The sequence below is a fragment of the Dendropsophus ebraccatus genome, chromosome 3, assembly GCF_027789765.1.
Source record: "Dendropsophus ebraccatus isolate aDenEbr1 chromosome 3, aDenEbr1.pat, whole genome shotgun sequence".
Lineage (NCBI taxonomy): Eukaryota > Metazoa > Chordata > Amphibia > Anura > Hylidae > Dendropsophus > Dendropsophus ebraccatus.
The window spans coordinates 128,558,231-128,585,742 of NC_091456.1; the positions used below are offsets into that span (position 1 = coordinate 128,558,231).

General features: G+C 43.7%; 1 protein-coding gene across 1 annotated transcript in view; it reads right to left on the reverse strand.

Annotated features, from left to right (window-relative positions):
• Positions 1-27,132, reverse strand: part of TNFAIP8 (TNF alpha induced protein 8) — a 76,270-nt gene extending 49,138 nt beyond the window's left edge. The window contains exon 1 of the mRNA XM_069962673.1: positions 26,925-27,132. Coding sequence (XP_069818774.1) covers position 26,925 — 1 coding nt within the window. The 5' untranslated portion in view covers positions 26,926-27,132. The remainder of the gene's footprint in view (positions 1-26,924) is intronic.
• Between the last annotated feature and the right edge of the window lie 380 nt (positions 27,133-27,512).

The following is a 27,512-nucleotide window of genomic DNA, read 5'->3' on the forward strand; positions in this document are numbered from 1 at the left end:
TGACACCCCTAGTCTAAACCATCAAGACTTCTTGGAAAGAGACAGAGAGAATGGATGTTAATAAGTTTCTCAACCTAGGAAATTATATGAATCATGTCATTTTGCGTCACAATTTGATTGACCATAATGTCAAATACATCACAAGCATATTATATCCCCCCCCCCCCTAAAGTATAAAACTACCTGTACACCAGGGGAGTCAGAAGGCATAAATGATAAATGTCCAGATCTCAACCCCCGAAAGTTTTTGACCCCTGTTGGCATCACCCGCAACAGTGTATATGAGCCTGTTAAACAATCATGTAGGATACAGGCATACAGGTTCTGTCATATTACTGGCAAATTACAAATCGGCAGAAGCCAATGTAGTGCTGTGTTGTGCAGCAGTCAGTGATTTCTGCCGGATACCAGATGCAGCTGTATAATACTACAGCGGCTCATCCTCCACCCAACAATCAGACGGCAACAATGGGAAAGAACCTGCTAGCAGCTGTAGTGAAATTAGGGTCAGGGGTCTGGAAGCAGGGGGGCATTTGCCCCCTGGGCCAGTGCCCCAGTAGCTGTCTAGGGCTGCAGTGGCTACCTTTCACGGTAACAGGGCCCTCAGCTTAATTGGAACCCATCCATCTGGGATTTAAAGGGGTTATCCAGCACTACAAAAACATGGCCACTTTTGCCCCACTCTTGTCTTCAGTTCAGGTGTGGTTTGCAATTAAAGGGTTACTCCAGCGGGGGGGGGGGGGGGGGGGGGGGGGGGGGGGCACTTTTTTGCTGGGACCGGGGAGGAGTTGGCTGAGGGAAAAGACGTCTACTCACCTCCCTGGTTCCAGCGGCGGGTCCCACGTTGCGACGCTCCGGTCCCCGGCCGCTTTCTGGTGTCTGACAAAGCCAGTCAGTGAAGGAGGCGGGATCTAAGTGGACTTGAAACGGATCCCGCCTCCTTCACTGACTGGCTGAGCGGACCTGAGACGTCATGTCTCGGGCCCGCGTCAGACACCAGGAAGAGGCCGAGAACCGGGCACCGGAGCACCGCGGGACCCGCCACTGGAACCGGGGAGGTTAGTGGACATCTTTTCCCTCAGCCACCTCCTCCCTGGTCCCAGCAAAAAATTGCCCCCCCCTGCTGGAGTACCCCTTTAAGCTACGTTCACTTCAACGGAACGGACTTTCAAACCCCACCCAATCTGAAGACAAGAGTGGGGCAAAAGTGGCCATGTTTTTGTAGTGCTGGATAACCCCTTTAAGTTCCAGATCCCTGGGCCTGTGTGACCTTTAGCTGTGATACTTGTTCCCATTAGAATCTATAGTCCTGCATACAGACCTCATTAAAATCCGCTGCAAGAACGTAAAGGCAAGTTTCTTTAACTAATTCTATGTCAGGCAAGTCAAACTAAAAAACACTTTATGCTTACCCACACCCGTTCCTCCGGCGCACTCCAGTCCGCCTCTCCAGAATGATTTCTCACTCGTTGCTTGACTGATTGCTGTGTTTACGCGTAACTATTATCGCTCAAATGTGATCGTTATTGCGAAGACTCGAACGATAATCGTTCCATGTAAACGCAGCATTACACAGCAAATTTTCTACAATATATGCAACATGAAATCTGCTGCAAACTCATTAGGTGTGAACGCATCTTTGAGCTATGTTCACATGCTATATAAATAACGGCCATTCCACACGAACAGCCGTTTTTTTATTGCTACCTATGGCCAGAATTAATGACCATGATCATTAAAGGGGTAGTGCGGCGCTCAGAAATTATTCACAGAATAACACACATTACAAAGTTATACAACTTTGTAATGTATGTTATGTCTGTGAATCGCCCCGTTCCCCGTGTCCCACGACCCCCGCCCGTGTACCCGGAAGTGCGGTGCATTATACATTACCTGATCCGTGTCGAGGGCCGTCCGCCATCTTGTGCCAAACGTCATCTTCGGACGGACGAGTCGCTGCCGCCCGTCCCCCCTGCGCCAGTTATGCTCAGCCAATCGCGGCTGAGCATCGGATGACGCGGCTGTGTCATCAGCTGCTCAGCCGCGATTGGCTGAGCACAGTTATGCTCAGCCAATCGCAGCTGAGCATCGGATGACGCTGCAGAGGGAGACCGGCATTCGGGACAGTCGGAGCTGTTCGCCGTCCGCCCGAAGAAGACGTCACTCACTGAAGATCAGAGACGGGTGTCGGCACGTGACAGGTGAGTATAGCGCACCACACTTCCGGGTACACGGGTGGGGGTCGTGGGACACGGGGAAGGGGGCCATTTACAGACAACATACATTACAAAGTTTTATAACTTTGTAATGTGTGTTAGTCTGTGAATAATTCTTTACCGCCGCACTACCCCTTTAATTCCAGCTGTTGGTAGTGTTAAAGGGTTAGTGCCGTGTAAAGCATTTATTCACTAAATAACTCACATTACAAAGTTATACAACTTTGTAATGTGTGTTATTTAAGTGAATGGCCCCCTTCCCCATGTTTCCCCCCCATCCATGCTAGACCTGGAAGTGTGGTGCATTATACTTACGCATTCGCTGTCGACCCCGACCACCATCTTGGGACAATGACGTCATCTTCAGGAGGCTGGCCGGACCGCTCCAGCCCTCCCTTATGCCGGACCCCCTCCAGCACGTCATCAGTTGCTCAGCCGCCATTCACTTAACACACATTACAAAGTTGTATAACTTTGTAATGTGTGTTATTTAGTGAATAAATGCTTTATACCGCACTACCCCTTTAAACACATCTTTATACAGCGTATTAACATAGCCTTTGAACTTGTGACCGTTCAGGCATCTAAACTTCTGTGTACAGACATAAGTTTGTGTTGCTGTGGAAGCGTATTAAGTGGGTGAGTTCTGTGTACACAACATAACATTTTTATATGAATTTTTTTTTCCTATATATGGATGAAGTTTCAGAACCTGATCCACATATACTATACTGTGATCTGATGTGGATTTTTTTGCAGGATCTGCACCTTAAGGCTATGTTCACACGACGTATCAGACCGGCCGTTCTGTGACCCCAGCCGGGTCATGGAACGGCCGGTCTGTGCCCGGATCACCGCGGCCGGTACTTAAGTACCGGCCGGATGACCCGTCTGGCTGCAGAGCTCTGATGTGGGCGCATGAGCGCGCGCCCGCATCAGAGCTTCCCATAGCCCACAGTGAAGAGAGCGGCCAGAGCCGCTTGCTTCACTGTGTGCACTGACAGGTCTTTCTGCGGCCGGATTTCACTGAATTCCGGCCGCAGAAAACTGACCTGTCAGTTTTGTTCCGGCGTTGCATGGGCTCCCGGACGAAGCGTGTACAATGTGTGTACGCTCCGGCCGGGATCCCATTCAACATAAAGCTGTGCCACACACCGCAAAACTACGGCCGTAGTTCTGCGTCGAGAACTTCGGCCGTAGTTTTACGTAGTGTGAACATAGCCTAAATCCGCAGCATGTAAACTAATACTTGTCTTTGAAATAGTGTTACCATCTTCCTTTAATAGAATGCAGCTGAAATACATTACAAAGTCATATAAAATAATTGGTACCAGTTTTTCTCTGAACACTTTGTGGGGTTTTACATTTGTGCCAACATTCTTAATGGGGCACTGTAAACAAAAGAGGATCTAAAATGTGCTGTGTGTGGTTTACATTCAGACATAAATAAACCTAAAAGCAATTATGCCAATAGCAGAAACCAGACGTAATCCTGCACTGAAACCTTTCATTAGACTGTACATACCTTTGGAAACTACTGTAAAAACGGATTTCCTCATATTACGCTTTAGAATACACCTATTTTACAGGTGTAATGAGTACCCATTAAATTGCATTTAACAGTTCACAAGTTGTTTTATTTTAAGTTTGATTTTCATACAGATAGATAAGTGATGTGTTGCTTCTTTTGTGTGTGTAATGTATTGGAACTGAAAAATGCACTCCCAAAAAAAACTTCAAAAAACAATTGCAAATTAGAAACTTCATGTGTACTTCAAGGAAGAAATGCTTCTGAAATGTGTGTTTCTGCTTCTATTTTACACTTTGTGAACATAGCCTAATAGATCATATGTGCAGTTTCAAACAAAAAACAGCAGCTTCAAGTCAATTATTAAAGAATGAAACCAATATTGCACAGCTGTTAAAGTGACTCACCAGGAATGCGCTGTAGAGGTCCCTTTGGGGGTCAGTATTTTTATTTATTTTTTTTAAGTATTTTTATTGCTGCAGCGGAGAGTCAAACTAACGTGTCCTAGAGCATCCGTGCCCTAGGCCTGTGGCGCCTCTCTCCCTGACTCCATCCAGCCCAGGGGCATGCTGTAAAGGGAGGTGCTGCAGGCCTAGGACACGGATGCTCTAGGCCACACCAGTTTGACTCCCCGCGGCAGCAATATAAGTACTTTTTCTTTGAAATACTGGCCCTGGGAGAAATGCCGACCCCCAAACCACACATAGTGGGAGGACCTCTAAAACATGGTGCCAGCAGATACAGTAATACAGATACAAAAACGAAGTGTGGCAGTAGCCTTACAAACAGGGCTGTGGAGTCGGAAAAAAATGTACCAACTCCAACTTTAAAAGAATCTTTAAAAAATGTAGAATTGAATTTTGATATGAATTTTACAAGTTTTGCTCATAAATATATTACTAGAAAATGTACCCGGCGCTGCCCAGGCATAAAGTGTCAGTGTGTATAGGGGGTCCTGTATACCTGTAGTATAGAATTGGTGGAGGTGCTGTATACCTGTAGTATAGAGTTGGTGGAGGTCTTGTATACCTGAAGTATATAGTTCGGGGGTCCTGTATACCTGTAGTGTATAGTTTGAGGGTCCTGTATACCTGTAGTATATAGTTGGTGGAGTTCCTGTATACCTGTAGTGTATAGTTTTGGGGTCCTGAATACCTGTAGTGTATAGTTTGGGGTTCTGTATAACTGTAGTATAGAGTTGGTGGAGGTACTGTGGCAGTGTTATCCAGTCACAGTATGGTGGTATTGGTCAGGTCTGGTATGGTAGTGTTATCCAGTCACAGTATGGCGATATTGGTCAGGTCTGGTATGGCAGTGTTATCGAGTCACAGCATGGCGGTATTGGTCAGGTCTGGTATGGCAGATTCATTCAGTCACAGTATGGCGGCATTGGTAAGGTCTGGTATAGTGGTGTTATCCAGTCACAGTGTGGCGGTATTGGTCAGGTCTGGTGTGGCGGTGTTATCCATCACAGTATGGCGGTATTGGTCAGGTCTGGTGTGGCGGTGTTATCCAGTCACAGTATGGAGGTATTGGTCAGGTCTGGTGTGGCGGTGTTATTTGGTATGGTATGACGGTGTTATCCAGTCACAGTATGGCGGTATTTGTCAGGTCTGGTATGGCGGTGTTATTCAGTCACAGTATGGCGGTATTGGTTAAAGTGTCACTGTGTGAAATTTTTTTTTGCAGAAATCAATAGTCCAGGCGATTTTAAGAAACTTTGTAATTGGGTTTATTACCCGAAAAAATGCATTTTTATCATGAAAAAGCAGTTTAAAGCTCTCCCCCCTGTCTTCATTGTTCTCCTATGGAGAGAGCTAAAGAAAAGACCAAAACAGAACAACAAAGAGTTAATCTACAAATCCCTCACGGGATATCTCCTGTGACAGTCACCAGTGACCTGTCTGAGCTCAGATTACAGCTGTCACCCAGCTCCGTGCCTGTAATCCTCTGTTATCTGCTTTCTGCTGCCGGCTAACTCCCTCCTTCCTCCTCCCCCCTCCCCTCTCCCTAGAGCAGACAGGATACGACTCTTGCAACAAGTCACAATTTTCAGATTTTTCAGAGTGGATGAAAAAGAGGAAGGAGGGGGGGACCTGGGAAAAGGCTTTTTACATGCAGATAATGGCAGATTTGGCTAATAAACCCAATTACAAAGTTTCTTAAAATCGCCTGGACTATTGATCTCTGCAAAAAAAAAAAAAAATACGACAGTGACTCTTTAAGCTTGGTGTGGCGGTGTTAAATGTGATGTCTGGAGCTATTACCTACCAATCCTGATGCTAATTGGTGAGTGAGGATGGGGTGTCCTCAGGTTTAGCGCTTAGGGCAGCAGCAGCTGGTAATACTGCATTGTATACATGTACTGTATAGATGGAGTAGGGGGTCCTGTATACATGTACTGCATAGATGGAGTAGGGGGTCCTGTATACATGTACTGTATAGATGGAGTAGGGGGTCCTGTATACATGTACTGTATAGATGGAGTAGGGGGTCCTGTATACATGTACTGTATAGATGGAGTAGGGGGTCCTGTATACATGTACTGTATAGATGGAGTAGGGGGTCCTGTATACATGTACTGTATAGATGGAGTAGGGGGTCCTGTATACATGTACTGTATAGATGGAGTAGAGGGCCCTGTATACAGTAATCCTATTGGTTGCTAAGGCTCCCAACTGCCGTTTTCTCTGGGCAGCTGCAGCTAATTATGTGTGTGCAGTGTGGAGATTTTCCAATTCATCTCTATGGGGCGCCGCTCTTCCCCCTCCCTCTCCCCTCCTGTACATCTGGCGGGGACGGGACCTTCGCTAAAACCTTCCGGGGCACCCAATGTATCTGTGTGCCAAATTTGGGGTCAAACGGTTCAGGCGTTTGATAGTCTATATGGGACAGACGGACAGACAGACAGACAGAAGGACAGACAGACAGACTTTCATTTTTATGATATAGATGAGCAATATTCTAATAGGACACTGGCCCTATTACATAAGGGTGGTCATGAAAAAGTTGTCGGTCACTATTTGGCAGTTTGTTTCTGAGCTGGAAGAGTCCATTGTGTGTGTGTGTGTGTGTGTGGGGGGGGGGGGAGATCTGTGCTGTTCTCTTCCTGGATGCTGGATGGCTGTATATGAGCAGCAGTGTAATATAAAGATATCCTGTGTAATATAGAGGAGGAGGAGAAGACACAAGTAGCGTAGCAGTAACCTCAGTGTGGTGTTTTCTTTCTGGGAGAAGATTGTGTGTTTTTCTTCAGTGTTCTATGGCTTCACGTGTGTTTGTGTGCACGTGCTATGGCTGCAGTAGGTTGTGTATGCTGTGACTGCAGCAGGCTGTGTGTGTGTGTGCATGCTATGGCTGCAGCAGGCTGTAAGTATGTGTGCTATGGCTGCAGTAAGCTGTGTGTGTGTGCGCTATGGCTGCAGCAGGCTGTGTGTATGCTATGGCTGCAGCAGGCTGTGTCTGTATGCTATGGCTGCAGCAGGCTGTGTGTGCGCACGCGCATGTGTGCCCCCACAGTGACCTTCTAAATCACTGTGTGACCTCTATATCACTATGTGTGACCCCTCTCTATATCACTATGTGTGACCCCCTGTATATCACTATGGCTGACCTCTATAGGAATCTGGCATTGTTAGCAGTGTTTCTTTAAGTATGGTGAATATTTAGTTAGAAACATAGAACACTGTCAGCAAGAAAAGACCACCTGCTCCATTTAGTCTAGTTGTGAGTAGTTCAGGACATTGAGGCTGGAGGCTGGCTGCATCCACAGCACACACACAGGAGAATCTGCTTTATATACAGTATTCCTTTATTCACTCAGAAGTCGCCCCAGGATTATGTAGGACATTGAGGGGAGAAGCTGCTGAGCCAGTGTGATAAATAACTCCCCTGGTATATGACCGGCCATTTATGAAGGAGTAGGAGTCGGAGTCGGGAGTCGGTCCTGATAAAATTCAGGAGTCTGAGTTGGAGTTGAAACTGCGGCTTACCGACTCCACAGCCCTGCATACAAAGTCAAATAGTGCAGGTGAAAGTGCTCTTGGCTGAACAGGCTGGCACTGTATCACAGATGGCATGTAAGAGGAGAGAGGGTTACTGATACACTGGGTTTGCAAGTTGTATGTGAGCAGAAAGATAGTGAACAGCAGCAGCACAGCAAGGGAGGCGTTACACTAACTGCTGATCCCCTGAGGCATGGAGAAGGCACATGTGCACATTCCACACCCTGCCTCCACTTTCTTGCTGTTTCCTGTACTAGAGATGGATTTCCAGAAACAAAAAAGCAGTGGCATCTCCCCTAAACTTATAACTGTGACCCTGAACTGAATTGACAAGACAAGTAAATATCAGCTGCTGAATGTGTTGAAACAAGAAAAACATGCCAAGTTAACAAAAACTTTATTTTCCTACACACACACACACGGCTATTTAACCCCTTCAAGACCAAGCCTATTTGCACCTAAAAGACCAGGCTCATTTTTCAAAATCTGACCTGTCTCACTTTATGCGCTTATAGCTCAGTGATACTTTAACGTATGCTAGCGATTCTGAGATTGTTTTTTCGTCACATATGGCACTTTATATTAGTGGCAAAATTTGGTCACTACTTTGTGTGTTTTTTGTGAAAAACATCTAAATATCATGAAAAATTGAAAAAATTAGCATTTTATGAACTTTGAAATTCTCTGATTCTAAATAAAGAAAGTTGTATTACATAAATTAGTTACTAAGTCACATTACCAATATGTCCTCTTTATTCTGGCTTCATTTCATAAACATATTTTACTTTTTTAGGGTGTTACGGGGCTTAGAAATGTATCAGCAAATTACCACATTTTCGTGAAAGTTTCCAAAACTGATTTTTTTTAGGGACCAGTTCTTATTTTAAGTTGATTTAGGAGGTTTGTATACTGGAAACCCCCATAAGTGACCCCATTTTGGAAACTAGACACCTTAAAGAATTAATCTAGGGGTATAATGAGCATTTTAACCCTACAGGGGCTGGAGGAAAGTATTCACCATTAGGCCGTAAAAAAATGAAAAATTTAAATTTTCCAATAATATATACATTTAGATTAAAGTTTCTCATTTTCAAAAGGAACATGAGAGAAAAAGCTCCCCAAAATTTGTAACACATGTTCTCTTGAGTACTACAGTACCCCATATGTGGGCGTAAACCACTGCATGGGCACACAGCGGGGCTCAGAAGGAAAGGAGCGCCAATTAGCTTTTCCATTGCAGATTTTGCTGAAGAAGTTTCCGAGCGCCAGGTGCATTTGCAGTGCCCCTGTAGTGTCAGCAGAGAGAAAAAAAACCCATAAGTCACCCCATTTTGGAAAGTACACCCCTCAAAGAATTCATCTTGGGGTAGGATGAGCAATTTGACCCCACAGGTGTTAGAGGAAAGTATTCAAAATTAGACAGTAAAAATGAAAAACTCAAATTTTTTCCAATAATATGTTCCTTTAGTTTGAAATTTTTCAATTTCACGAGGAACAAGAGAAAAAAAGTACCCCAAAATTTGTAACGCAGGTACAAAGGTACCTCATATGTGAGCATAAACCACTGCATGGGCACACATCAGGGCTCAGAAGGGAAGGAGCGCCAATTAGCTTTTTCAATGCAGATTTTGCTGAAGTTTCTGAGCGCCAGGTGGGTTTGCAGTGCCCCTGTAGTGCCAGCGGAGTAAAATCTCGCCATAAGTCACCCCATTTTGGAAAGTGCACCCCTCAAAGAATTAATCTTGGTGTGTGGTGAGCATTTTGACCCCACAGGTATTAGAGGAAAGTATTCAAAAGTAGACAGTAAAAATGAAAAACTCGAATTTTTCCAATAATATGTTCCTTTAGTTTGAAATTTCTCAATTTCACGAGGAACAGGAGAGAAAATTCACCCCAAAATCTGTAACGCAGGGTCTCCTGAGTAGAACGGTATCCCATATGTGGGCATAAACCACTGTATGGGCACACAGCCAGGCTCAGAAGGGAAGGAGCGCCAATTAGCATTTTCTCTGCAGATTTTTCTGAAGAAGTTTCTGAGCACCAGGTGCGTTTGCAGTGCCCCCGTAATGTCTACAGAATAGAATCCCCCCAAAAGTCACCCCATTTCGGAAAGTACACCCCTCAAAGAATTCATCTTGAGGTAGGATGAGCATTTTGGCCCCACAGGTATTAGAGGAAAGTATTCAAAATTGGCCAGTAAAAATGAAAAACTTGAATTTTTCCAATAATATGTTGGTTTAGTTTGAAATTTCTAAATTTCACAAGGAACAGGAGAAAAAATGTACCCCAAAATCTGTAACGCAGGTTCTCCTGAGTACAACGGTACCCCATATGTGGGCATAAACCACTGTATGGGCACACAGCAGGGCTCAGAAGGGAAGGAGCGCCAATTTGCTGGAGCAAAACCGCAGCTAGTAACAGTTATTAGAATAGCGCAGTTACTAAAATACAATAAAAAAAATTAGATTACAGGTAATGTGGGGTGGTTACGGACAGTCTGGGGTGGTTCTGGGTAATCTAGAGGTGGTTACGGGCAGTCTGGGGTGGTTACGGGCAACGTGGGGTGGTTACGGGCAACGTGGGGTGGTTACGGGCAACCTGCTGTGGTTACGGATAAACTGAAGTGCTAATAGATAATCTGGCGTGGTTACGGGCAATCTGGAGGGGGTCACTGGCAATTTTGGGGGGTTAGAGGCGACGTGCGGTGGTCAGAGGCGACGTGCGGTGGTCAGAGGCGACGTGCGGTGGTCAGAGGCGACGTGCGGTGGTCAGAGGCGACGTGCGGTGGTCAGAGGCGACGTCCGGTGGTTGCGTGCAATCTGGGGGGTTACATGTAATCTGGCATGATTACGGGCAATCTGGGGTGGTTATGCCCAACCTGCAGTGGTTACGGGCAACCTGGAGGGGTTACAGACAATCTAGAATTGTTACGGATAGAGTGAAGTGCTTATAGCTAATCTGGGGTGGTTACAGGCAATCTGGGGTGATTACGGACAATCTGGAGGGGGTCACTGGCAACGTTCGGTGGTTACGGGCAACGTGCGGTGGTTACGGGCAATCTGGGGGGTTACGTGCAATCTGACGTGAATACGGGCAACCTGGGGTGGTTACGGGCAACCTGCGGTGGTTACGGGCAACCTGCGGTGGTTACGGGCAACCTGCGGTGGTTACGGGTAATCTGGGGGGGGGTTAGGGGTAATTTGGGAGTAAACTGCAATTATTACTATAATAAAAAGTGTGTGTTTTATTTTTTTGTATGTTTGTCACTTTTCGTACTTTATACATTCATTTTCACTGTATTACTATGATTACTGTGATATTTTCTATCACAGTAATCATAGTTCAGTGACAGAGACCAAATTGGTCTCTGTCACTTTAAATTTTCAGAGTTGGCTGGTTGTGGAGCGCATGCGCACTTCATAACCAGCCAGGACACGGAAGAGGAAGGAGCTCCAGGAGCAGGTGAGTATATGGGGAAGGGGGGGGTGGGAGGCGACTTGGGGGGTGGGGGGACATCACTTTTTATCCCCTGTCACCAATCATTCATGGTGACAGGGGATAAAAATTGCCGGCGGCACATGGCACAAGCGATCAGCGGTATATAGTATATACCGCTGATCGCTTGTACCGGGACCCCACAGGGGGGGCCCCGATGACTGCCCCATGCTCTCCGCTACCTCCGGTGGCGGAGAGCATGGGGCTTTCATTCATTTTTCTTTTTTGATCACTGTGAACAGACATTAGTGTTCACAGTGATCGCGGCGGCCATCTTGGATCCGATGGCCGCCGCGGGAGGGGGGGTTAGTGACTGGGGCACTAGGGGCTGATCTGGGGTCTGATTTTTACTTATTTCATCTCCCCCCACCGTGGATTCACGGTGGGGGGAGATGAAATACAGCGGCGGCACCGGCCCATTAGTGACCGCCGTTTCGGCGGTCACTAAGGGGTTAATGGGGGTCAGCTGCGGAATCGCAGCTGATCCTCATTATCTCCGGTGCTGTACACAGATGAGAGCGGGATCGCTGTCCCTGCAGCGATCCCGTTCTCATCACAAAGCCCCCTCAAGTCAGGAACGTATATGTACATTCCTACTGCACGGGGCATGTGCGCACCAGCAGCCTTTTCATTGGCTGGAGCGCATCACATGGCTTCCAGCTTGCTCAGCCCTGATTGGCTGAGCTTGCTGGAAGCCATGTGATGCGCTCCAGCCAATGAAAAGGCTGCCGGTGCGCAAGCGCGCTGGCAGCCTTTTCTCTCTCATGGACCCGGAAGAAGGAGACATCGCTGGACGGCGGACGCAGGTGACGGTGAGGCGGACGGTGGGCGACTGGAGTGGCGATCGTCACCGGAGGGATGGTGAGTATGGTGTCTGTGTGTGTCTGTGTTTTTTTTTTTTGGGGGGTCCCGCCGGAGTTGTCCTTTAAGGCTGGGTTCAGACTACAGTACGTATATTTCAGTCAGTATTGTGGTCCTCATATTGCAACCAAAACCAGGAGTGGATTGAAAACACAGAAAGGATCTGTTCACACAATGTTGAAATTGAGTGGATGGCCGCCATATAACAGTAAATAACTGCCATTATTTCAATATAACAGCCGTTGTTTTAAAATAACAGCAAATATTTGCCATTAAATGGCGGCCATCCACTCAATTTCAACATTGTGTGAACAGATCCTTTGTGTTTTCAATCCACTCCTGGTTTTGGTTGCAATATGAGGACCACAATACTGACTGAAAGCCTAATATAATAAATAAGCATTTTCTTTTATTTCACTGACAAGGCAAATGTAAATAGCACAGGCCAGGATTGTTAATTTTAAAGTATATTCAGTATTCACACATAGGGGGACATGTATAAAAAGGCGTAAATGCCTTTTTTAGTCGCAGATGTGGGAAATCGGCGTAAAAATATTCGCAAATGGTACTTTGCGAATATTATTTTCACATCTGCCCCAACTTCGCCATTGGGGCGGAGAGGGTGCGTTACGAGGGGGTACGGCAGCACACAAAGGGGGCGCAGCCTCTACGCGAGTCTCATTTATCATTTTTCCGGTGGAAAAAGTATACTAAAACCGATGCTAGCTCTGAGCTGGCTTAGGTTTCACAATTTTCGCACGGACGGGCTTTGAGCGATCGTGATTTATGTAGAGACAGTGCACCTCTACATAAATCCCCTTATCTCCGGAGCTGTGGGGACATTTGAAAGCCCAGCGTAAAAAACGCCAGACTTCATAAATGTCCCCCATAGTATTTCTACCAGTCTTTAGGTCAGTCTTTTTTCAACCAAACACAGGAGGTAAACTCAAAGGGCAAATAATAATGGAAAGATCTGCACAGCTTCTGTGTTTTCAACCAACTCCTGGTTTTGGTTGAAAAAAATACTGACCAAAAGAATGACAGAAATACTGTGTGTTAACTTAGCCTAAAGTGTCCCTGTCAATATAACTTTCAAAATGTAAATCACCAGGGAATGTTATGTAAAGCAATATACATTTAATATTTTTTAGTTATCATACTGTAAAACAAAACTATACTTACCAGAAATCCAGGTCCAGTCTCCTGAAGGCAGATTTTTAGTCATGTGCTGGTTGGAAAAAAAAAAAGAGACTAAACACAGGAAGTCACAGCACTACAGAGAATCACAGCTCAATGTGTCCAATCAATCACTTGACTTCCATCCCTGTGAGCGCTCTGGGAAACACGGCACTTCCTGTATTTAGAATCTTTGAGAGAGAAAAAATAAAGTCTAATTACAGGAAGTGTTTTCCACGATAAAACATCTTCTGTTGATTTTGAAAGTTATAACAACAGTGACACTTTAATGGTTTGATCTTATTAAATTGTTAAAGTGGTTATCCGGTAAAAAAAAAAAAATAAATAACAAAAACAACATTAAATCATATATACTCTTGTCAGAATTAGGGGGTTAATAGAAGGGGATCTTCTGTTCTGGCTCCTTGTCTCTAAGGACTGTATTAGACTGCCCAATTACTTTAGCAAACAAACACATATCTGCTGGATTAGCGCTCATTTACTGAGCCTATTACACAACTCAATTACCATGTAGCAAGGGCTGCACGGACATCATTAACAATGTCCGTATAGCCCTTGCTTTAAAAAGTGTAAATAATAAAGTGCATACATTACCTCTCCATGGTCCCTGGTGTTCGCTTTGCTCCTGCTGCTATCTGCAGCCGCCGATACAACTTCAGAGCCGATCTCAGCCAATCACGGTCCTGTCCAGGCCAGTGATTGGCTGAGCAGCCAGTCACTCCAGAGAGCGGCTCTAAAGTTGCACTGGTGGCTGTGGACAGCGGCAGGAGCAAAGAGAACACTGGAGAGTGTGGAGCGCTAATGTAGGGACTTCATTGTTTTCTTTACACAATCATCAGCCACGCATCACTTTTACACCTAGGGTCCACTTACAGATATATTATCTGACAGATTATCTGCTAAAGATTTGAAGACAAAGCCAGGAATGGATTATAACATTTTTATTCATTTATTTAAGAAATAATGGCACCTTTACATGACTGCACTCAGGGTTTGATGCTGGAACACATTTTTGCTCTCCCTCTCCGCTCCCTCTCTGTTTGAGACTCAGCTTCCATCACGGTAGAGATGGGAGGGGAGCCAGGGGACATTACAGGGTTCAGCAATTCAGGTCAGGGACAGTCCAGAGCAGCAAAGGTGCTCTATAGCAGTGCTTCTCAATTCCAGTCCTCAGGCCTCACCAACAGGTCATGTTTTGAGGATTTCCTTAGTATGTCACAGGTAATATAATTATGCTCAGTTCATCAGGTATTATCACTGGTGTTCTTTGTATGGGAAAACATGACCTGTTGGTGAGGCCCGAGGACTGGATTTGAGAAGCTCTGCTCTATAGGGATTTCCTCTCACTCTGGACAGTTCCTGACATGGACAGAGGTGGCAGAAGAGAGCACTGTCACAACCTGAAAATATTACACCACTTCCTGCAGGGCATACAGCAGCTTGTGTGTGTGTGTGTTTGTTTTTAATAGAAGAAGTCACTTACAGATCTGCCATGTCATGTCACTTCTTTCAGCGGATTGCGGAATACGCCGGCCCATAGAATGGTGTCTATGGGGCCGGCGGAAAAGCGCGTGCCTGTGTGGGCGGACAGCTGACGGAATTCCGCGGACATTTTCCAAGAGAATTCCTCAGTCTGAACCCACCCTAAGGCTGAGTCTGATGAGCTTTGCCTATTACAGGCATATTGTATTGTAGTGCAGATCAGGCAATTTTACAGTAAAGTCTTCATGGTGGGAAAATGAAATAAAAGTGTAAAAAAAAAAAAAAAAACACACCACACAAAAAAATAATAAATTAAAAATCACATATAATCCCCATAGCCCCCAATACAATAATAAATGCTGAAAAAAAAATAAAAATAATAATATACCCATATTTAGTATCCCTGCGTGCGTAATGACGCTGGCAATAAATTTATTACATTAATTACATGAATAATTGTCATTTTTTCATGAAAAAATTGCATTTTTCACAAAAATTTTTTGCATATCAGCCAAAATTTACCACTAACCTAAAGTACAACATGTCACAAAAAAAAAAAAAAAAACCCAATCAGAAAGAAAAGTTATAGCATCAAGTAGCTATAACCGCATAAAGTGAGACAGGGTGGATTTTAACCCCTTAAGGTCAAAGCCAATTTTCGTTTTTGCGCTTTTGCTTATTCCATTTTAAGTTTAAAAGTCAAAAGCGCTTGCATTTTTTCACCTAGAGACGTATATGAGCGCTTATTTTTTGCGAAACCAATTGTACTTTGTAATGACAGGCATTATTTTTCCATAACATATGCTGCGAAACCGGAAAAAAAATCATTTGCGCTGTCAAATTGAAAAAAAAACTATATTTGTTTTGATTTCGGGGAGTTTTGCATTTACGCCGTTCGTCCCATGGTAAAACTGACTTGTTATGCATGTTCCTCAAGTCGTTACGATTACTATGATATATAACATGTATAACTTATATTGTATCGGATGGCCTGTAAAAAATTCAAACCGTTGTTAACAAATATACGTTCCTTAAAATCGCTCCATTCCCAGGCTTATAGCGCTTTTATCCTTTGGTCTATGGGGCTGTGTGAGGTGTCATTTTTTGAGCCATGATGTGTTCTTTCTATCGGTACCTTGATTGCGCATATATGACTTTTTGATCACTTTTTATTACATTTTTTCTGGATTTGATGCGACCAAAAATGCGCAATTTTGCACTTTGGAATTTTTTTGCGCTGACGCCGTTTACCGTGCGAGATCAGGAATGTGATTAATTAATAGTTCAGGCGATTACGTGTGCGGCGATACTAAATATGTTTATTTATTTGTTTATTTATTAATTTATAAAATGGGAAAAGGGGGGTGATTTGGACTTTTATTAGGGGAGGGGATTTTTTATTAATAAAAACACTTTTTTACTTTTTTTTTTACATGGACTAGAAGCCCCCCTGGGGGACTTGTATATAGACAGCACTGATCTCTCATAGAGATCAATGCTGTGTATATACACAGCAAAGATCCATGAGATCGGTCATAGATTGCTATGGCCTGCTGCAGGCCATAGCAATCTATTGCCGAGCCGGGATCAGCGTCATTCCGACGCTGAGGCCCGGCACGGGCAGAAGAACATCTCCCCCCCTCGCGATCGCATTGCGGGGGGGAGATCCGACCCACTAGACACCAGGGATAGTGTGCATAAAGCACTTCAATGCAGCTGTCAGGTTTGACAGCTGCATTGAAGTGCTTAATTAGCCGTCGCGGCAACGGGACCCGCGCCGGCTAACAGAGGCACTGCCCGGCTGCACATGTCAGCCGGGATCAGCGCCGCTCTGAACACCCCCCGCGGCACCATGACGTATCAGATACGTCATGGGTCGCTAAGGGGTTAAAAAATGGTCTCTGGTCCTAAGGCCAAAAGTCCAGTCCAGAAGGGATTAAAACAATGCCCAATGTTTTGAAATAGCCTCTGTTATTTGCCATTAAATGGCAGCCATCCACAAAATTTCAACAATGTGTGTTTCTGTGTTTCGAATCCACTCCTGGTTTTGGTTGCAAAATTCTGACCAAAATACTGTGTGGGAACATTAAACAGGATTTTAGTATAAATTTTGAACTACAAAACGGGGAAGATACTTCCACTGTGTGAGCATAAGCATCCATGGACATTTTTAGTACTAGCCATAGATGGAGAAAAAAAAGGAGACACTAGCAAACAATAAAAGAAAAAAAATGCATGGGAAGAATGAGACAATACTCATGAGGTTTAATAATTACATTAGTAAAAGAATTTAGCAAATTACTTTATTATCAGAGGCTTAGTTTGGGGACTCTATCAAAGTCTGCTCAGTGCACAAAAAGAGTCAAATTTCTGCACAACAGTTCTCATTGGCTTTAATGGGGTCCACTGGACACAAGTCTAGTGTTTATTTAGCAGGATTTAACCCTTAGAGGACCGGGCAAATTTCAATTTTTGCGTTTTCGTTTTTCCCTCCTTGTGCTTAAAAGGCCATAGCAGTTGCATTTTCTCACCTAGAAACCCACATGAGCCCTTATTTTTTGTGCCACTAATTGTACTTTGCAATGACAGGCTGAAATTGTTCATAAAGTGAACTGCGAAACCAGAAAAAAAAAAAAAACAATGTGTGGTGAAATTGGGGGAAAAAAAAAAACAAACAACGCATTTCTTTTACTTGTTTTTTTTCTGTTTTTACGCGGTTAGCCCTAGGGTAAAACTGACTTTTTATATATGTTCCTCAAGTCGTTAGTATTACAACGATATGTAACATGTATAACTTTCATTGTATCTGATGGCCTGTAAAAAATTCAAACCATTGTGAACAAATATATGTTCCTTAAAATCGCTCCATTCCCAGGCTTATAGCGCTTTTATCCTTTGGTCTATAGGGCTGTGTGAGGTGTCATTTTTTGCGCTATGATGTGTTCGTTCTATCAGTACCTTGATTGCGCATATGCAACTTTTTGATTGCTTTTTATTACAATTTTTCTGGATTTGATGCGACCAAAAATGTGATTAATTAATAGTTTGGGCGATTACGCACGCGGCGATACCAAATATGTTTATTTATTTATTTATAACATGGGAAAAGGGGGTGATTCAAACTTTTATTAGGGGAGGGGGCTTTTTATTAATAACACTTTTTTTTTCATTTACACTTATACTAGAAGCCCCCATGGTGTTAGGGTTATTCCCCCTGGGGTTAGGGTTATTCCCCCTGGGGGACTTCTAGTATAAGTACTCCAATTTCTCATACAGATCTATGCTGCATAGATATGCAGCATAGATCAATGAGATAGGCACATCGATTGCTTCCGGCTGCTGCAGCTGGAAGCAATTGAGTGTCGAGCCGGGATCAGCGCCATTACGGCGCAGACCCGGGATGAAGTAAGACGTGTGGATCGCTCCCCCGGGACAACGTCCCGGACGAGCGATCCACCCCACTAGACGCCAGGGAACGGCTGCATCAAATAATCAGATGCAGCTGTCAACTATTAATAGCCACGGTCCCGGGCTACGAGCGGCAACAGGGACCGCGGCCCCGCTCTGAACACATGGAGGCGGCCCTGGACGTACGGGTACGTCCAGGGTCGCCTAGGGGTTAAGCAGACAAAAAAAACAAAAAAAAACTGTTGCAGTGTTTGTTTGCAGTCACTGAGCGGGTAGATCCTGTGGTGTCGTGGTGACAGAGAAACCGAGGAGACTGTGAGACTGGAGGCCGACAGTGAGCAATGCTGCTGCAGGGGCATTGGGATAGGCAAGTATCACTTCATTATTATGTTCCCACCATCCCCTGCCCTCCGTTCTTTTTTTACCTCTGCCCAGAATACCCCTTTATTAAATGGATTCTGCAACAGCCCACCCCCCTCTCCCCCCAAAAAAGGCAACATCAAAGGTGTAGTTTTAACTAGTAATAAAAAAGTCCTTGGAAAAAGACCCCAACAGGGATTGTCAGAAGCGACAGTGGCGGCATAGAAAGTAATTATGCAGTCTTATTTTTTTATGTATAGGGAGCAATATACAATACTTATTGTTTTTTCCTGGAAACCCCCTTTGAACAGGCTCATCCAGTAAAATTGTTCTGCTCCTGCCTTGGTCCATGTGACAACAAACTCGCTGAAACTTTCAAAGAGTTATGTAAAGTGCAAGTTACTTTTTCTATACACTACAAAAGCAAATCAATGCTCTCATTGGAATGAATGGTACGCACATAACCCGCTTCAAGTTTCAGTGAATAGCGGCTTCTGCTCACGTGATTCAAGGCAGGTAAACATCTTGTAAATATAATACCTTCACAGCATTGTACGCTGTAAAGGGGGCTAACAGTAACATTTTTGCTGAGTGCGCCCCTTTAAAAGGACTGGAAATTCCAGACAAACTATTTACCTGAAGGTAACCTCTACCCATAGTCTATAACTGTCTGCATAATAAATCGTAGAAATTGTGTACTGTAGATGACAATGCATTGTCTTGCTTGGTAATAGCATGTCTATAGAAACAAAACACCATTACCCATGGGTGAGAGAGCATACCTTGTTTACGACACAACCCAGTCACATTTACAAACAGCCACTTCAGGCTTACACAAGGGTTTCCTACTAACTGAATGTATTGGGTCATTTCCTCCTCGCTGAATAAATAGTGAAGAGTCAGGACAATTACCCCACAGTCTGAACTGCACCGATATTTTATACTCAAATCACAACCACAGAGATGGAGTATACTCATGTAGTAAACAAATCGCCAGCCGCCAGGAAACATAATGAAATCAGGCGCACTCCAGAAACACTTCCTCACTTGAAGGAATCCAGAGGAGTTGAAGAAAAAAAAAAAAAAAAAAAAAAAAAAAAAAAGGAGAGAGAGAGTGAGGTTTTTAGGTTAGGTGCTCAACACATCTGGCTCCCATCCAAGAGAGAAGGGGAAATCTGAACAAGGCTTTTCAGTCTTTTAGTGACTCTTGTGCCCATATTAAAGGTCAAAAGTGATTTTTGCACAAATTATTAAAACTTTTTTTTTTCTTTTTATCAGCAGCTCAACATTTTTTCTATTCTTCTGTGCACTCTTTTCAATTCTTTTGCTTTAAAGGTATCAAGATCTGCTCTATAATGTTAGAGTCTCTGCATATATTTTGCCTCATATTATGGAAATATCATCTTATAGAGGGATAATATTGTAAAAAACTACTTAACAGTGTAAAGACCAACCCATCTTATGTTCCTACCGGTGGGAGGTCCAGCAGCTGAGGAGCCTCAGTGTAAATTCACAGAGTATCCACTGAGTCCTACATATGTTTGCTGTAAACTACAGACAAGAGCTGCTCTCCGGCAAAGAGGGGCTTAGTAGTAAGAAAGTTTCATGTAGGAACTCTGCAACGCAATGCAAGTCATATGAAAGTTATAGTGTAATGTAAATTATTCTCTTATAATAATAATAAATCAGAAACATGATCTTCAGGAGAAGTAGGTAAGTGGTGATGGTGGACTGAAACAAAAAAAAAAAAAAAAAAAAAAAACTTCCCTTGCAGGTATACTCTTCATTGGTATATTTGATAAAAACTCTATACATATAACACTATACATATAAAAGATAAAAACTTAGAAGATTGTCGACAGAAAAAGACCACTGGGTCCACCTAGTCTGCCCCTTTTAGTATTCCCTTCTTATTATCTTAGGATAGATATATGTTTATCCCAGGCAGGTTTACATTCTGTTATTGTAGATCTACTAACCACATCTGCTGGAAGTTTGGTCCAAGCATCTACTACTCTTTCTAGTGGCGCCGCAAAAAACTGACATGCCAGTTTTCTGCAGCCGCTATTCTTTGAATAGTGGCCGCAGAGAACCTGCCAGTGCGCACAATGAAGCACACGGCTCCGGCCACACGCTCCATTGTGTGCAGTGGGGAGTTCTGATGTGGGCGCACACTGATGCACCTGCATCAGAACTCAGCGGCGCTAAAGATCATCTGGCCGGTACTGGGATGATCTTACAGTATATGACACCGGCCATTCCGTGACCCGGCCGGGTCACGGAACGGCCAGTGTCATACAATGTGTGAACGTAGCCTTAACATATTTAAAAGGTTTCAATCATGTCCTCCCTTTCTCTTTCCTCCAGACTATACAGATTCAAATCCTTAAGTCTTTCCTGATATGTTTTATGCCTCACACGTCTGCCATGCTTTTAACTAGTCTTTGGACCTGTTCTATTTATAGATATATTTTTGTAGGTGAGGTCTCCAGAACTGGGCACAGTATTCCAGATGTTGTCTCACCAGAGCTCTATACAGCGGGATCACAATCTCCCTCTTCCTGCTGGTTATACCTCTAGCTATACAGGCCAGCATATGATTATATTAATACAGCCCTGCATACCATTATATATACAGGCCAGCATATGATTATATTAATACAGCCCTGCATACCATTATATATACAGCCCAGCATATGATTATATTAATACAGCCCTGCATACCATTATATATACAGGCCAGCATATGATTATATTAATACAGCCCTGCATACCATTATATATACAGCCCAGCATATGATTATATTAATACAGCCCTGCATACCATTATATATACAGCCCAGCATACAATTTTATTTATACAGCCCTGCATACGATTTTATTTATACAGCCCTGCATACCATTATATATACAGCCCAGCATACGATTTTATTTATACAGCCCTGCATACCATTATATATACAGCCCTGCATACCATTATATATACAGCCCAGCATACGATTATATATATACAGCCCTGCAAACCATCATATATACAGCCCAGCATATGAGTATGTTAATACAGCACTGCATACCATTATATATACAGCCCAGCATACGAATATATTATATATATATATATATATATATATATATACACAGTAATACCTCGGTTTTGAAACGCTTTGGAACTCGAACTGCTTGGTATTCGAACGAAAATTTACCCAGAAGTAGTGTTTGGAATTCGAACTTTGCTCGGTTTTTGAACGTTTTTTGAACGTTTTTGCGAGCGTGGATGGTGGGTTGTACCTGGCGAGTTAAGCAGTGGTGAGGCTTCACATACAGTACAGTGCTGTATAAGACTGCTGGAGTGCATATACAGTGCAGTAGCAGTACAGGCAGTGCACCACCATCCCCCATACATTACAGTGCTTGGATGGGGGGGACGCTATACAGTAAAGGATGGGTGAGGCGTTGGTGACTACTGTAAAATAATTGCTGGTTCTGATGAACATTTCTTATGTTTAATGTCCTGTACAGTATAGTGCTGTTCTGTACTGTAGTGATTATACTGAGCACTTATCAGTGTAATAAATGAGTTTTGTAGATAATTATTGGTGGCTGTTGGAACCAATTAATCACATTTACATTATTTCCTATGGGAAGACACTGCTCAGTTTTCAAACTGCTTGGTTCTCAAACGATTTGCTTTCCCCACCGCCTGGTTACATTGGTGATGAATTCGCAGCGAGATCCACTGCGGATCCCTGCCCAGTATTATTATGGCAAACTAAGGGTCCATTTACACAGAATGATTATCTGCCAAAGATTTGAAGCCAAAGCCAGGAATGAAATCTCAGGCTTTCCTTTATGACCTGATCTCTGTTTATAGTCTGTTTCTGGTTATAGTCTGAGTATGTCCGCAGCCAAGCGGGACGTGCCGGAAACCCCGAAGCAAGCCAGAGCGGGGAACAGGTGAAGTATATGCTCTGGCGGCAGGGGGTTAACAGAGCAGGCTGCTGACATACTCACAGCAGGATGTGCAGCCCCCTGCGACTTTGTCTGCCATAACAATACAGGGCAGGGATTTGCAGTAAGAAATCCGTTGCGGATCCGTTACGTGTGAACGCACCCTTAGGGTGTCAGAAATCACTGCTCCTAAATCCTTCTATATTAGAAAAGTCAGGTAAACACTAAGCCAAGTGACGTACAGCTCATATGTCACAATAGCCTGAGGGTCTCCGGAACACAACATGATGTAAACCATAGAATCATAAATCAACGTTCTAACAACCAGAGTTGAAATGTCACATCCAGTTACCACAAGTCAACAACAGGGCAATAACCAGGGTCACCTTACACAGTATCTATGTGTTGAAGATTATATCAAATAAAAAAAAAAGTGGACCATTTCCCAGAACCAGCAGACACCATGACAGAACCCTACAAACCCAATTATTAGCCACTGGGATCCTATATCAGGGATCTGTCATAGCTTGAACTCCAGTTATAAGTTTGGCTGAACAGGAAGAAAAGACAGAATCTAGAACATAGATATGCAGAGCTTAAAACACTTAAAGGGGTTGTATCAGTATAATGTATTTCATAAAAAAAAAAACACTTTATTCTGTCCATGGATAGTGTCAAGTAGGTGTGGCCTATTTTTCCACCGCCCCTAGTACCGCTAATCCTCACCGTACGGTATGCCCGTCACTTTGCATTACACAGGCCAACAAAAAACAACTTTTTTTATGTTTCTTTGATGAAAATATGCAAATATTACTAATTTTGGGTCAAGAAACTCAAATATACCCACAAAATTGTTTAATTAGCTCTCGTTTTTTAGACACACGCCATGGAAGTAGGTGCTGTAGGTAGCGAGAAGCATTCATTACAAGAGTATAAATTGCACACAAATGTCATGTTCAAACTTGAAATATTTCACGGAGAATGTTTGAAATAGCACAAAATAGCAAGAACACAATACATTAATTGAACACAACAGTTCAGACAAGACCTATTCACGAGAACGCTTTCTTTTTGCTTGTTTATTGAAGTGTACTTCTGGTACATCTCTGATTAATGTCCAACAGTAGTCTGCAAGCATGGAAGCATTCCACTTGCCCTGATATCTTCGTTCCATATTTAAAATATCTTGGTGGAATCGCGCACCATGCTCATCGCTTACTGCACCACAATTGTCCGGGAAGAAATCCAGATGAGAGTCAAGAAAGTGTATTTTTAATGACATGTTGCAGCCTAAGGGCTGGGTTCACACTACATATATTTCAGTCAGTATTGTGGTCCTCATATTGCAACCAAAACCAGGAGTGGATTAAAAATACAGAAAGGCTCTGTTCACACAATGTTAAAATTGAGTGGATGGCCGCTATATAACAGTAAATAATGGCCATTATTTCAATACAACAGCCGTTGTTTTAAAATACCGGCAAATATTTGCCATTAAATGACGGCCATCCACTCAATTTCAACATTGTGTGAACAGAGCCTTTCTGTGTATTCAATCCACTCCTGGTTTTGGTTGCAATATGAGGCCCACAATACTGACTGAAATATACGTAGTGTGAACCCAGCCTGAGGCTGTGTTCACACTACGTATATTTCAGTCAGTATATGTATATTTCAGTCAGAATTGTGGTCCTCATACTGCAACCAAAACCAGGAGTGGATTAAAAACACAGAAAGGAGCTGTTCACACAATGTTGAAATTGAGTGGATGGCCACCATTTAATGGCAAATATTTGCTGTTATTTTAGAACGGCTGTTGTATTGAAATAATGGCAGTTATTTACTGTTATATGGCGGCCATCCACTCAATTTCAACATTGTGTGGACCGAGCCTTTCTGTGTTTTTAATCCACTCCTGGTTTTGGTTGCAATACTGACTGAAATATACGTAGTGTGAACGCAGCCTAATTTATGATACTTTGTAAGAAGGTTATTCACAATATCAACATAGTTATCAACTCGTCTGTTTCCCAAGAAGCCACGTACAACATCTCTGAAGGCTTGTCATGCCGCATTCTCATTGCCTTGTAGGATCTCGTCAAAGTTTCCATCCCTAAGTAGGTCACGAATTAAAAATTTCCCTGATAATTCCTGCATAATCATAAATGACCTGTATCTCAGAAACAAGAGCTAAAATTTACTTTTAAGTAACATATTTGTTTTTAGGGTGCTAAAATTATTACAAACCAGCTATTATCATTTCAGAAACATTTTCACTGTTGGCCAGTGTTATTAGCAACATGCACTGCACCTATATAAAAATGAGACGTAGTGGTCCTAGGGCCTACGTGACAATAGGCCCGCCAACTTGACACCACCCACCGCTCAAATTAAGCCTTTTTTTTATGAAAATAAAATCACAGACACTGGCAACAAAAGGCACATTCTCAATTATTTCATTGATATCTATCCAGCAGTGCCACCAACTTGGTAGGTGATCAGGGGTGACAGATTTACTTACCTATCCGCAGAAAATAAAAATTATATATATATATATATATATATATATATAAGATTGTCAGGGACCTGACCCCCAGACCCCCAGAACCTCCCTTCCTGATCAGCAATCTGAAAGAGCCAAGTGGCCCTCAATTCTTGTGAGAAGTGTGACCTATTGAAAGTTCATGTGACCTTGTATATATCTTATTATTGGCAGTAGTGCAAGGTATATTGCATTATCTTTTCATCAACGCTAAAGTACCATGTAGCGCAACTACAAATACTGCCATTGCAAGTACAAACTGACAAACAATGAAGAGGCCGCAGAACAAGCGGAACGGCCCCTTCATATAACTGATAAGCAGGAGTGCAGATGAGGAAGTGTGTTTCACATCATTGGGCGATACTGGCAGGTATGACGGACTTGTGTACTGTTGTAATTAGAAAAGGGATTCCTGGACTGGCATCTTGTCATACCAATGACCAGCCAAAATGATGGAATGCCTCCAGCACTGGAGGACTGCAGGACGCCCACTGCTTCTGGCAAGCAGACATCAGTGATGTGGTTTTCTAAAGCTATGTGTTCTAGCACTGATCAATATGCCCGAGCTGCTCCTGTCGATGGTGGCTGACAGACTGCCCACCAATGTCTGCCATCAGGAAACGAGACTCCAACAAGCAATATTTCAACCCCTCCACTGAAGTTTACTCATATATAAGCTGTGTCCAAAGTGCCAACAAAACAGCAGATTCTTTTGGGCTCCATTGTGCATTGTAGAGACAGATGAGATAGTGGTCAATAATCAGGCTGAACAAGTTATTTCAGGCCAAAGTTTCCATGAGCTGCAGGCTGAATGTGACAAGTTGCACCGTTCACAATGAAATTTTGCTTTATATTCCACTACATTGAGCACTGATGGTGTACTTCTAACAATACAAACGGTTGTAATAGGAAACATTTATGGAATTCATGCTCTAGAAAAGATTAAAACAGATGTCAAGGCCTTATTACACGGAGCGATAATTGGCCAAATAGTCCCACTGTTCAGCTGACAAACCGGCAAATACTTGCAAGTAAAGAGCACTGAATATACACATGGACATGGATATACAGTGTCCACACAGGGTAACACGAATAGAAAATTAAGAAGTAGCATTATTTCTATAAAAAGAGCAACAGATTGTATCACTTTTTTTTGTAAATGGTGGATTTCCAGTCTAGTGAATACATGTTTAAAAGGTCTATTAAACAGCGTCATAATTGGCAGTACAGGCTTTCTTGTCCCATGTAAAAGTCCCAGTGATCAGACAATAACGGATCATCAACTGATCACTGAGCCGCCCTGATCATCTCGGCTTGTCTGCCGCACTTCTCTATGTGTAACCGTGAAGATCCAGCTGAAGTTTTTGTCTACATTAAAAGTAACCATATAAAAACAGATCTGTTAAACAGACTGCAAAATCGCAGTGTGAACCTACACCAAGTCTATAATGTGCCCATTAATGGGCCAGTCGGCCACCTGTTGGGCTATGCATTACATATAACCAAACATGGGGCAGAAAATGAGATGCGAGGCTAGTCTCATGGGACACACACAGATAGATAGATAGATAGATAGATAGATCTGTCCTGGCATCACTTTACATCATTCTAATGGCTGTAGAAATAATCGTCTGTTTTGAGCTGCTCAGCCATGTGTTACCTGATATAAAAGTTTTCCACTACCTACACAGCAGCTACCGAGGAGCTACACAGCAGATAATACACAGCAGATAATACACAGCAGATAATACACAGCAGGGCACACATGCCAGAGGCAGCACTAAGTATAGTAACTCCTCATCCCCTGCACCAAAACGCATGGCTGCTGTCTGCACTGGTTCACACGGCAACAGTGTAACAAACAGCCGGCGGCCGTTACTTACTGATCGGTCGGAGAGGGCACGGCTGCCACGTTCGGGGTACCGGGGGACGATAACCAGCACAAGCAGCGGGCAATGCCAGGCGGGCGTCCGGGAGAGGAGCAGCAGCTGTACCGCGCACAGCTCCGGACCGTGTGTGAGTGAAGTTGTGCTGGGGGCGGGGCCGAGCGGCGGTGCTGGCGGGGCGGACACGGAGGGGACCTGCCTGGCGTGTAGCGGCGTGTCCGTGCGGCCCCAGAATGCTGCGTATGTGCTGAGAAGTCGTGTCTGTACATAGCGCAGCTATATGTGTATGTAGAGCCCCGTCCATGGCCTCACTGCTCTGAGGGAACTGCTAACTGAGGGGAAAACCAATGTGCCATGACTATGGAGGATTACAAGAGCTCGTTCACACAGGGCAGAATTGTTGACTGGATCCTAAGGGTATGTTCACACTGAGCAAAACAGGCAGCAGGAGCCCTCAACCTTAAAATCGCTCCATTCCCAGGCTTATAGCGCTTTTATCCTTTGGTCTATGGGGCTGTGCGAGGTGTCATTTTTTGTTCCATGATGTGATCTTTCTATCGGTACCTTGATTGCGCATATGCGACT